At 32.3% G+C, this 13,110-nt stretch overlaps 1 protein-coding gene across 1 annotated transcript; it reads left to right on the top strand.

Moving 5' to 3' along the window:
- The first annotated feature begins 4,440 nt into the window (after positions 1-4,440).
- LOC123214735 (auxin-responsive protein SAUR15-like) lies at positions 4,441-5,193 on the top strand. The gene has a single exon (XM_044634699.1). The coding sequence runs from the start codon at positions 4,584-4,586 to the stop codon at positions 4,923-4,925; it is 342 nt and encodes a 113-aa protein (XP_044490634.1). The 5' UTR covers positions 4,441-4,583; the 3' UTR covers positions 4,926-5,193.
- Positions 5,194-13,110: the final 7,917 nt, after the last annotated feature.

Genomic DNA, 13,110 nt, shown 5'->3' with positions numbered 1-13,110 from the left:
ATTCTTGGCTATCATATTCCCTTTCATTGTCTAACTTCAAACACTTGATCTTTAAACCAATTTGGTTTTCTATTTTAGCTTTCTACCTTTTAAATGTAGTAAACAAAAAAGATTTATTTTTGAGAAAATAAACCCAAACCTTTCTAATTGAATCATCAATGAAGGTGACATAATAGCTCAAGCCACCGAGAGATTTCACTGAGGCTGGTCCTCATATATCTGAATGCACCAATTCAAGCTTTTCACCTTTTGATGTGTTTTTTGTCTATGAGAAGGTAACCATTTTTTTGCTTACTATAAACACGGTCTTCACACAAGTCGACATCAACAGACTTCAAATTTGGTAACTTACCTTTGAAGCTAACAATTTCACTCATGTGCTTGAGTGTTCAGTGCCACAAGATCAAATCAACACCACAATAAACAACTCCATACCTTTTTCACTCATGTACAATGTTCCCACCTTACTGCCTTGTGCAACAACCAAGTTTCCCTTGGTTATTTTCCATGACCCACCTTCGAATGTTATTGTATACCTATCTAAGTAACGTCTAGGAACATGCCTAACATCTTGCAATTTCCACTACATCCCCGAATAGTCTTTATGGGAACTGCACCCTTCCCCATAATATCCAAAGGTTCATCGTCTGCAAGATAAACGTTTCCAAACTTCTCTACAACATAATTATGTAACAATTCCTTGCATGGAGTGGAGTGAAGCACCTAAGTCCAAAATCCAAGACTCAAAAGAACTATTCATATCACAAATCAATGCATCAGTTGTAATTTCTTCAATTACATTTGTTGATTCATCATCTTGAGTTTGATTCTTCTTTTTCTTTGGAGCATTGCATTGATTTTTAAAGTGAACCTTTTTATCACAATTCCAATAGATGACTTCCTTGCGATTTTTAGATTTTCCTCTGCCTCTCAACTTCGATCTACCATTACCATGGTTTTGACCATAATGATTGCTTCAACTTCTGCGTTTTGTATTCAAAGCAAACCTTGAGGATTATATTGACTCCCTTCAGCAAACGTCCATGCTAAGAATCAAGTTTTGGATATCATTTAATTTTAATTTTGAATTACCTAATGAGCTACTCAATGTAGTCACTATTGTAGACCAACTATCTGGCAAGGATGATAGCAAAACCAATGCCTTGATTTCATTATTGAAGGTAATCTTCACCAAATTCAGCTAACTAATATTCAATTCATTGATGTAATTTGCAACGGATGCACCTTCATCCATGTTCAAATTGAACAACCTACCATCAAATATACCATGTTCGAAGCGGATGACTTTTCATACATGTTTGACAATTTTTTCATTATCAATATTAAATGTGACGTTTCATGTCAAAGTTAATCTAATCACATCAAGTGCTTGGCAATCTAAGAGATCTCAATCCTTTTGTTTCATGGTTTTTAGTTTCTTCCCAAACAAGGGTTCATGTAATTTCTTCTGATACAGATAATCTTCAATTTGCATATCTTTGCCATCAAACTTGCCAATCTTAACCTTTCCTTCCTCTATCGCTCCCATTATTCCTCATTGGAACCAAACTCTGATACCAGTTTTTAAGGATTGAATCAAGAGAAAAGAAATAAAATATTACAAACAATCACACAAAACAAGAGAGATTTTACGTGGTTTGACTTGACTTTTGCCTATGTCCATAACCGCACTAGGATTTTTATTGCATTAGGTTTTTCAAGAGTGTTACGCACATCTACTACTTTTTTTAAAAGGAGGCACATTAACACCTATATATATATGGTTATCAACTTTTCCAAATATATTCCTAATAAATTTAGTTTTCCATATTTCAATCTTCCTAAATTAAAGGCTAGTAAATTTAGCTTTCAAAAAACAAAAACATCAGACTCCATTCTTGATAGAGCATACAAGAAGATAAGTTGTTGAGAGAGGGGAAAATTAGCGACGATGGTTGTCTTCCAAGGCCAATATTTACTCAAGTTACTACACTATCAAAGTCTCTAACTATTATGTCCAAATCCTCATTAAAAATTGGTAGAGTAAAGAGAACCTAGTTTGGTGTTTAAGAGATTAGGCTAAGATGAGCGAGATGCTTGGTCTTTAGAAGATGATGAAGGTCAGTGCTTCAAAGGCTATACATGGGCATAATAGTGGTAAATTTCCATGCAAGTTCCTAAAAGAAGGGTGGGAGAGAGAATGGTGTGAGGTGTGTAATGGTGGTGGCCAAAGTCAAGAGGAAGAAGACTATCAATAGAGAATGGTGAAATTCAATGTATGAAAAGAGACAACAAAATTGTAGAAGAAAGAGAAGGTGTCGGAGGAAAAGGAGGAAGGGGAAGAATAAGAAAAAGGAGGAAAGAGAAGAAGAAAGAGGAATGGCTTAAGAGAGAGTATAATAGGGGCAATATAGAGGTAATATAGTAATTTAGTTTTTCGTTCAAGTGTTAGGATTGTTTTCCATTAATGGGGTTAGAATTTGGGTAAAAATGTATTTTTAGGCAAAACCTTGAGTAGGAAAATGTAATTCACTCAATTTCTCAACCCTAAAATACTTTAAATGCTTCACATGGTGTCTGAAGTTTTTGTTTATAAAATAATGAAGCATATGTTAAGGAGAGGTTTTTCATGTGAGAACATTCTCAACATTCAATAGGGACAAGACTTTAATTGATTTTGATTCGTTATTACTTACAATATTCAATGTATTGAAAAGATACTGATTAATTTTTAGAAGACTCTTAATTCAAAGAGCCTTAAGAAGTACAAAAATAATCAAATTGACTATAACTGATTATGTGTTTGATAATAAAACAATTATTCATTTTTTTTTATTGAAATAAATATACTAGTACGTGTTAAATATTCACACCCCTATTTTCAATCTAATTTAATAATTACTTGAGTTGGACTTCTCAAATTGTATTCCACAAATAAGGGAGATGGGACAATACATTGCCTGGGTGAAAATCTGGTGGCGGGAAACATCACTAATATGGCCATAGATGGTCTCCTTTGTACCTCGAGAACTTCGTGGATTGAGAAAATTAAACCATTTTCAAGTAAATTATCAATGCACAACCCCAATTGAAGAAAAAAGAAATTACAATATCCCAATTCTTTGGCGTAAGTACTATTGGAGGGCGGGTAAGAAATACTATTATTAACTCATTAATTTGAATAAACAACTTGCTAGGAATAGACCTAATTTGAAGAAACAACTTGTTAGCAATAGACTTGGTAAAGGGTCGGTGGATTTGGTAAAAACTTGTGTGGGTAAAAATGCATGTTGGTTGAAAACGGATCAATTTATATGAGTATTATTTTTAAAACTTATATCAGACTCTGTGGGTATAGATCGACTCACAGGTTATCCATTAATATTGTGTTTTTCACTATTTTTCTTTTTTTTTATTTCAATGTATTCATTTCGAAACTTTCAAAATTTTTCTTTTCAGGTACTCTAGAGAGAGTATAAATATCCCATGGAGGCATGGAAATCTACCTCAAATTATATAAAAAAAGGCTCTTTTACTGATTTAAGGAATTTTAGTATTAGACATAGAATGAAAAACTATAACAAATGTCTAGTGCTCAAATGTTTCAAATGTTTTTAACATAACAACATTTCTCATCAAGTGCTCCTAAAACTCAAGAAATGGAAAGAAAAAAAAAAATAGTTGCCTATGAGTATGTGACTATGAATGAAGTTCAAATGAAAGATGATTTTATATGAATACAATAATTTATTTTTTAAAATTATTTTTGTGGTGGCAAGATGGGTGGTAAGCGTTTTATTCTATAACATTAATGGTTGGATTTAAAATATAATATAGTAGTGAGGATTAACAATCAATATTTGTTTCAAATATTATGATGTTGAAGTAATTGAAACTAGCAATTTTTTAAACAAATTTTTTTTATTTATTTAATTTTAGAGTGGATTTAAGTTTATTTTACATTAAGAGAAGAGAGAATATATAAAATTTGTGTTTGGTGTGTTTTAAGTTTAATGTTAAAGAATAAGAAGAAGATGGGTATGAAAGAAAGCAAGCGTCACCTGCCGGTAATGCGATGTTTTAATTTAATTGTTTTGCAAGAAGTATGGGCGCAAGAAAGAACAAAAAACTGGCACTAATATAACTGGTAGTCCATGCGCATGCGCTTAATGCTATCATATCATGATAAAAATTTAAGTAGAGACCTAAAAGTCTTAATGATTTCTCGGATCTAGAGCAACTAACCACTCATTGATCAATACATGCAAAAAACTGACATCAAGAACATGCTCAGAGATGTCCTTTACGGATGTGAAAAACAGTGGGCGGATTTGGATTTGCTAAATATACTAATATATTATTATATAATTTAGTTTTTTGGATTTTCATTGGACCACCTATGTCCAAATTGCCCTTGTGGGTGGTTCAGAGAGTCGTTGCACACACTCCAATTTCTTATTTAATATATAGTACAACCTACATGTTGCAAGCTTCATAGTTTATCTCCTCCTATATAAATCCATTTCAGAATTGCCAATTTCAAATACATTTTTGTAACAAATACTATAAGAATATATCTAGAAATGGGGATTCGAATGACTGAGATGGTTCATCATGCTAAGCAAATTATTCGAAGACGATCTTCATCATCTAAGCAGCTGCAGCAATTTTCAGACCAAGACCCAAGTTTGTTAGATGTCCCAAAAGGCCATTTCGCAGTTTATGTGGGAAAGCAAGAAGAAAAAACCAAACGTTTTGTGGTGCCAGTAACCTTCTTGAAGCATCCTCTATTTCAGGCCTTGTTGAGTGAAGCTGAAGAAGAGTTTGGTTTTGATCATAAAATGCAGGGTCTCACCATTCCTTGTGCTGAAGATGTGTTTATCAGTCTGATTTCTCGGTTGAGTAATGGCTCTTCATGGTCCTGAAATTGAAGTATATAGTTAATTAGCTCATTGCAAGGTTAATATATAATATTGTCTTTTTTGAAGTTCCGTTGAAGGCTTAAGGCAACTGATATTTGTAAATTTACGGGGACTGAACAAATACTATATGTTTGTCTGAGGTCTCATTCGAACTTTTTTCTTGTAGTGCTTAATATTCACCATATTGTACACTCTCCTTGTTTATAATATTTTTGAGCTTTCTTGAGAGAGCAAATTTTATGCCAACATATGTTTAAGGGGAATAGTGTAATTAATTTAATTTTGCTTGATATATAATCAAATACTCAAATACTATAAAATTAAGTTCTCCACAATTAAGAAAGTTGAGAAATCTTTGAACTTTAGTTGTATTGATTTCTGATGTGAATTATATTTAATCAAAAAGTTGTGTGATATTTTTTAAAAGGATTTAAAAAAAAAAAGAAAAACATAAATATGAGGTTTAATAAAATCATAAGAAAACAAATATGTCAATCAATAAAATTATGTGTATATATTTTTTATATACAATAATATATTATTATATTATTGAATGATTTTAAATTTAAAAAAATAACACTCAATCATATAATAACATATTATTTATGTACTCAAATTATGTATCAGAATTGTGTACATCTATTATTGTTCTACGTCAATAAACAAATGGATAATGCATGCATGCCTACGATTGATGCAGAATTTCATCACAACATTAACATTGTATGTTTTCTCCAATATTTTTATTAACCTCTCTCCCTCTCTCTATATATGTGTGTGTGTGTGTGCGCACGCATATGTGTTATAAGGTCAAAATTTCTCTTCAAAGTCAACTCATAAATATGACATAGGTTATAGGACCAGGCCTTGAGAAGAACAACTCATTTTTTGGAAACTTCAAAGTGAGATATACAAATTACTCACATTGTAATCTCAATAATAACTCAACATTAAATCAGTATATCCTATTGTTAAGAAATAAACCTCTTAAAAATCAGTAACAACAGTTAAAGTGCAAATAGTAAAGGAAAGGGGATTGATTGATAAAAAACAAAAATTAATTACAAGCATTCAGTACCTTTTATATCTTGTAATCTTACTCTATAAACTCAATAGTAATGCTATGGACATAGGATCTATAATTTTCCTACTAAACAATGTAAGAATTGTTCTATGACTGCTTACATATTACATTGTTTTATATTCTTACAACCAACTTTCCCTAAATCGATCAACTTCTTGTTTATGCATATTTTTGTACAAAAAAATTGGTGCTAGGAGAGTCTTCCAACATAAGCTTTTTGCTCTTCCAGCACAACCTCTCTACCTACCATTAATGTAATAGTCAATTTAATGGCATCTCAAAAAAGAAGAGTTACTCGATTTATGACTACCATCAATTATGTTAGCGATGAAAGTCTTAGTCATAGCTCACCACCTCCACCACTCATGAAAGATCAGTCTATCCCTGTGACAAGGGGGAACTCCTCACACCACTAGAAGGAATAGCACAAATAACTAATTTTAATGGAGCAATATAGTGTTCATATAACGACTTGACAATACCACCTCAACAATGCATACAAGGTATCAGTTCCTTCACAAAATAGCTAACAAGAGATCTCATGCCTCCCAAACAAGTTCTATAACCCCTGTGAGGGAAAATTACAAAAAACTTCTAAGGTTACAAGTTTGTCCTTGCAAGGAATTTGCGGTCTTCGGGCACCGGAATAACAATTAAAATTTTTAATTAATGAACAAATATATTGCAAAAACCTCCTTTGGATTACTCTTGTAGGATAATTAATTCACAAATATGTTATTAATACTCATAGGATGTTTATAGAAAATACATGTATAAAGATAGTTCTTTTGACTTTCATTGATTGAGATAGATTATACAGTCACTCCTAGAATTAAGTGTAAGTCTGAACCTTAGTATCCATACAAAACATGAACCAAATTAGAGGTTGAAACTATGCTAAAAGATCTACTAGAATCATGAGTATGATTTATGAAATTCTTATAAATAGTCACAGCAACACCAAAGAATTCACAAGGTGTGGCAAGGGTTTTATTATTTTTGTTAAGCACACATAGATTGTGCGCTTCTTTGTTTTTGTTTCCGTGAGAAAGTAATAAATATGCGCCACTCACTTTTCTCTAAAATAAAAACCATGAGAAAACTTTACACCTAACATGCATATATATACATAGGCACTTGTAAGGGCCATCATATGGGTTATATATATATATGTTATATTTATTTTACTTTTTTTTTTTAACCCATTGCACACATAAAATTATGTACTAGCCCTATCCAACCTTGTACTTTCTCACATATAACCCTAACCATTGAAGATTATTTTACTTTAGTTTCTAAGTATTATAAAATATGCTTTTAAGACTAAAGATCTTTCTAAGGCTCAAAACCTTCAATCTATGATCCAAATCAAATCTGACTCAGATTTATCTTAGAAAATCCTATACCTTCAAAGTTTGATCAACTCCTTTTTGTTTGTCACCCATAAGTTCTTCATTAAGTCAGTAGTGACCGGATTTATGTCAAACTCCTAGTCTAACATTTGTCTAGACCCAAACTAAGAATGGCTTCAAGTAAGACATCATGGCCACCTGATCAGTGAAGTGTCAGCATATAACTTCTTAACATATTAGTTATACGATTGCTCATACAATTCGATCCTTTCGTCATCTGATATCTCTTTGAGGCTAATTTATAGATGAAGTGTCTCTTTTAGGGATCCTCGAGTTATATAGACTAACTTCTATCAGCAACTGAAGAAATATCGAATTGAGCATCAACTCTATCTCACTATGCTTATAAATTTAATTGGTTATTGCAATTCATTAGAAGACCCTAACTGAGATATCAACTCTCATGTTCAGGAGTGGCGAATCCTCTATTGATCTACTATAGTCTTTGTATAGATCTCAATATAGTCAATCATAACATTTCTAACAATCCTCTAACTATACTATATTGGATTGGTGTCAAACCATACCAATCTTTATATAAGACAGTCTGATGATCTCAAGTCTAAAGATCACATGTACCTCTATTCATTAAAAAGATATATTTTATAGACATTAAAGCAACCATCCATATGAAATCCTTTTGGTAGGCCAGTCTGATGAACACGTCTACAACGTGCACCCATATGTTATACCAAACTATCAACAGACAACTTTGATATGTGAGAACTATCATCATCTTTTGATGAGATCATTTAACACTATGATAACTCGATCATTATTATTCGTGTCCATGGTCATGGTAATATCAAAGTTACAGATGTTTTAAAAACAACTACCTAATGTGTACATAGGGTCCTCACAATTAAGTGTTGAACACTGATCTCCTCATCACGATTCAACCATTCTCAGGATATTTGTCTGAGCATATATTAATATACTTTTTAGACAAAGAATGCTACAATAAATTACAAATATAACCTTTACTAATAAACTTGTATTGTCATAGGGATTGGCTCTAGGGTACCAACCCCAACAATCCCTGTTCAACATGTAAAATATAACTCATGTGACAAACCTATTATACCTCGTCATTGTATTAATGCCCAAGGTGTAGACTTGAACTTAATGGATGATGATATTAACCCATAGTTTGTAACTTTTCTAGCTCAAGTTATGACACGATTAATATTCATTGTGTATTGATGTCACATGTTTGGGCAGTCATAACCCTCAACGTGTTAAAAATAATTAATGTTAAGGCAATGTGAACAAGCAAGGTATAGGCCTACACTGTGACCAAGCCACTTAACAATGCATAGACCTTGATTCGTATAATGATGAAATCACCCCAAGATGAGATAACCAAAAGTCTTACCATGAGGATGTTGACTCTTAATGTACAAAAGGGAGCTCACTACTTGAAGGATTTCCCATTCTACCCTATCTCAAGATAAGTCAAAATTTGTCTATGTCAGGCTAATGCCTAGCATGTCGGACCAATTAAAAGTCTATTATGCTTATCACAAGCAAGCATAACCTTATCCATATCTAATGGACATCCTATTATTCTATCTTACAGGAGCCCTATAAAATTTCTCATATCCAATAGTCATTACCCATCATATCAATAAGAGTTTCATGACTTAGATGAAAGTTTTCAATAGTTTTTGCATAGATATGTTCCAAAACTTGCAATTTCTTCTACTCTTATAGAGTTTTCCCCTCTACAACTTGCAACTCTCTTCCCCACAACTCACGACCTCTCTTTTGTGGCCTAGAGCTTTTTCTCTATGGCCAAAAAACCTCTCTTATATCTTTGAGAGTGATACCTTGAGTCAAGTATTCTCTTCTTGGTTATCACCTCTAGAGATAGACAAGCGATTGATTATTAAAGAAGATTCATTTAATCAAGTGTCTAAAAAAGAGAAAGGCAAAAAGTAAGTAAACATGTAAAGAGAAATTTGGAATGAAAATGAAAAGGAAAGTTATATACCTAAAAAGCCATTGTGGTGAGTAATTTTAACCAATCAACTGAATCTCATTCTTTCTTGGGATCTTACCATGCTATGGTAATGACCTTAGTAAAAATGGAGAAGACTGCTTAACTCTCCATAAAGCTCTTGAAATAAGATCTTCTCCTTAAAAATGGGTAGCTGAGGTGTAATATTTTTAAATTAATAAAAAGGGCAATTTGATCATTTTGTTATCATTCAATGTTATATTTAGTTCCCAATTATTTTTTGTAAGTATAAATTATTTGTATGAGTCTATATACAGAAATTGTATACATCTGAGAGTAAACTCGAAGGAGTATTGCATGACTATATATGTATGTATGTATGTTTGAATATAAAATATATAGGTATAAGTAAAATTATTTGGAAGGTAGTACATATCTATGGGAATATGAATCCTAGTAGTCAATTTTTAACAGACTTTACGCAAAGTATCTCATTCAAATCTAGCAGTTACTCTTGGTTAGATAATGCTTGCCATGCATCACTCTGTTGAAAGACGTTATGGAAAGAAACGACATAAAAATGAAGAGGTAGTTTCAGAAGCCTCTCAGATGAACATTATTTTTCTCTTTTTTTGTTTCCTTTTTACAAAAATTTTTCTCTTCCCCTCAACACATGAAAATACTTCCAAAATTCTCTTCTTGCACAACAAATGAGGGAGAAGGACTTCTATTGGCTGACCAGAGAAGGAAGTCATTGAGGAGACCATTGCCACGCAAAGACCATAGTAATCGCCGAAAGAGAGGTAGGTCATTAACCTATTTATTTGCATTGGAATTTGATGTATAAAGTCTAAAATGTTATGAATGCTTATTTTGAATCTCTTAGGAAGTATGGTCGGCATGGTGTGTTATGTAATTTTGATATGTGTATACATATATTTATATCTAGAGAGAGAAAGATAGAGGGAGAGAAACTTTGCATGAACTTAAGATTCTGGAACAAATTTTGAAGCCATGGCATCTTTGCATATGTATATTGTGGCATTATAATGGTGCGATTCAGAAGCTTGAGAGTCAAAAGGTCTTAACTGAACCATGTTTGGCTCACCTTCTAATGTCATCAGGGTTTGACTCGCTCCACAGATGTCGATAATGTCTTAATCGATAAGTGCTTTGTTGCCAACATGTAGTGTGCACGACAAACATGCCATGCACATGTCAAACGAGTACCAAATATGTTAGCTATGTTACTTGCACGCAAGCCATGTGCAATTGTCATCATCTTCTTTCTCCAAATATGTTAGATATGTTACCTATCATGAGCGAAATTGTCGTCATCTTCTTTCTCCAGAAAGGCAAACACTGCAATGTTTGAAAAAGAAAAGAAGAATTTCGTCACTTTTTGGAGAAAAGAGAAAAGAAAAGAAAGAATTTTGACATGTGTTTATTTGCTTTTGGGAGCTAGGATATGGTGCATGCAGCAACACATGTTATAATGCATCTACATCATTTAGAACAAAATCTTAGCTAACAGTTATGGATTCTTGGGTTTGCTAAATGAATAAAATGTGTTCTTAAAGATTTTTGATGATTATATGCATAAATTAACTTATTGTCTTGAATAACAATTATGTGAATGTTCTCCATATTTTTAATCGATAAATTATATGAATTAATATAATCACATTAAGGGTATAAATAATATAACTCGTAATTGGAGACCAGTGGACGAGACGTCCCGATCTTGAGGATGTTCAAATCAATTGATGAGAGGTCTCGGTTTAAATTAATGGGAAATTAGAATTTACTAGATATACAGTTATAATGTCAACAACATTCGTGATGGATATTCAAAATTGAAGAATAAGAGATAAGAGGTATTTGAGATCGATGCCTTCCAATACAATGACATAAGAGGCACCTGAGACAGGTGTCCGACTGAGTGCGTCAAGAACGCATGTAACAGTGAGACTCCATCGAAAATTTCTATAAAGAATATCGAATTTATTATAAAGATCTACTGAGTTTTACAACTCATATATTTATTTGGGTGTTGCAGGTAGGAAAAACAACAGGACAGACAGGAGGCGGGCGGGTTAACAGGTTGATGTTGTGCTTTCGGCTAGAATTATTTTATTTTTATTTCACTCATTATTATAATAATAATTTACTTTATGTAATTTATGCATTCCAGGATTATCATTTTATCTACAATTACTGAAATTATTTTGGGACATTTTGGCACACTTGATTTCTAATAAATATTTCGTATGGATACTTCATAAGCATCAAATTGTATTATGTTAATATTGCTATCATTTTTTAATAAAAATAATAATAAAATAAAATACCTATATATATAAAATAAATAATAATAATTACCATCAGACGTCTGTTCTCGAAATGGGGTGTTACATGAGGTCAAAGCTTCTGCACCACCTAAAACCGCCAAAGGAATTTTTGAACAAGGTTTTTTCCCACTTACAGCTTTAGTGTCTTTATTCTTCCTTTATCTTGGGCAAGATAATGCTTTTGTCCTAGCAAATAGAGTAGGCAAAGAGGCAGATGATACTTGTGGTGTAATATATACAAAAAGTATTATAATATATATTATTTGTAGTTTAAAAAAATCAAAGAGAGCAACCTAAAATATAAACACTTATAAGAGGGCCTTTTCATTACTTCAATAGAAAAGGTAGATAAGATGATACTGATTGCTCGAAGCTTCCTATCAATAATGAGTTTATCCAAGTTAAACCTCTCTTTATGTAGCTCTACAAAATTTAAAAATATGTTCCTATTGAGTAATAGATAGACTTGGTTTTAGCCATTCTACTACAAAAAAAGAACTGAAAGATTAAAATTTTCTATGAATTAGAATAAGAGGGTTAAAACTATTACACATTACATGACTTTTGGAATTTTCCTTCTTTGGTGTATGGAAAGAAAACGTATTTATTTTTCCAATCACACATATTGTACTTTATATGATTGAAACTCCTTAAATGTTTTACTGCTCATTTGTATAGTATACAAAATGTAGGTGCCTTTGGATTCTCTTTCATCACATAAAATTTGGGAGCTCCTTTGTCATAGCCTCACCAATCCCTAAAAAGTTATATGAAATATACAACACCAAAATGCATTAATAAGCATTTGAGGATAACTGAAAGAAAATGAACCCAACAAGTTGATCACCTCCCATACAAAATGATGTAAAGACAAAGTTATCTTACACCTTAAAACGCTATAAAATTAGTCACATATTTTTTTTTTAGGATCACTATATGGAAACGTTGTCGACTTCTATAGCTCTACTAAGTTGCAGTAACGTGACAATGTCGCATTTTTGCTTACTTCAGGAGGAGTGGCTAGAGTAATATCTTTCTCTATTCATTCCCCACCTTGCATAGTTTCACTAGGCTAGGCCCACAAGGTTACCTTGGGAGGAGGTTCCATGACCTTTTATCCTTATGTTCTTATTTCTTTATGGACTAATTGGGGAGCCCCCCTCAAATGATGAGTCCTCCAACTTAGCCAAAAAAAGGAGCACCATCATTATTAGAGCTTTTTAAAGACATTTGAAAGATATATATAATTTTATCAACAAATACTCCAAAGAATAAAACCCTAAAGAAAGTTATCTTTAGGAACAATACAACAAAGGTAAAAATATCTTACCTTGGTAGAGATAGACGAAGAATACATAGAACAAGAAGGGATTTTTAAGTC

Source organism: Mangifera indica, chromosome 4 (assembly GCF_011075055.1).
Source record: "Mangifera indica cultivar Alphonso chromosome 4, CATAS_Mindica_2.1, whole genome shotgun sequence".
Lineage (NCBI taxonomy): Eukaryota > Viridiplantae > Streptophyta > Magnoliopsida > Sapindales > Anacardiaceae > Mangifera > Mangifera indica.
The sequence above is the reverse complement of the archived record's forward strand: the minus strand, read 5'-3'. Positions and strand labels throughout refer to the sequence as shown.

Coding starts and splice junctions, on each gene's coding strand:
- LOC123214735 (XM_044634699.1), top strand. CDS start 4,584: ATGGGGATTCGAATGACTGAGATGGTTCATCATGCTAAGCAAATTATT.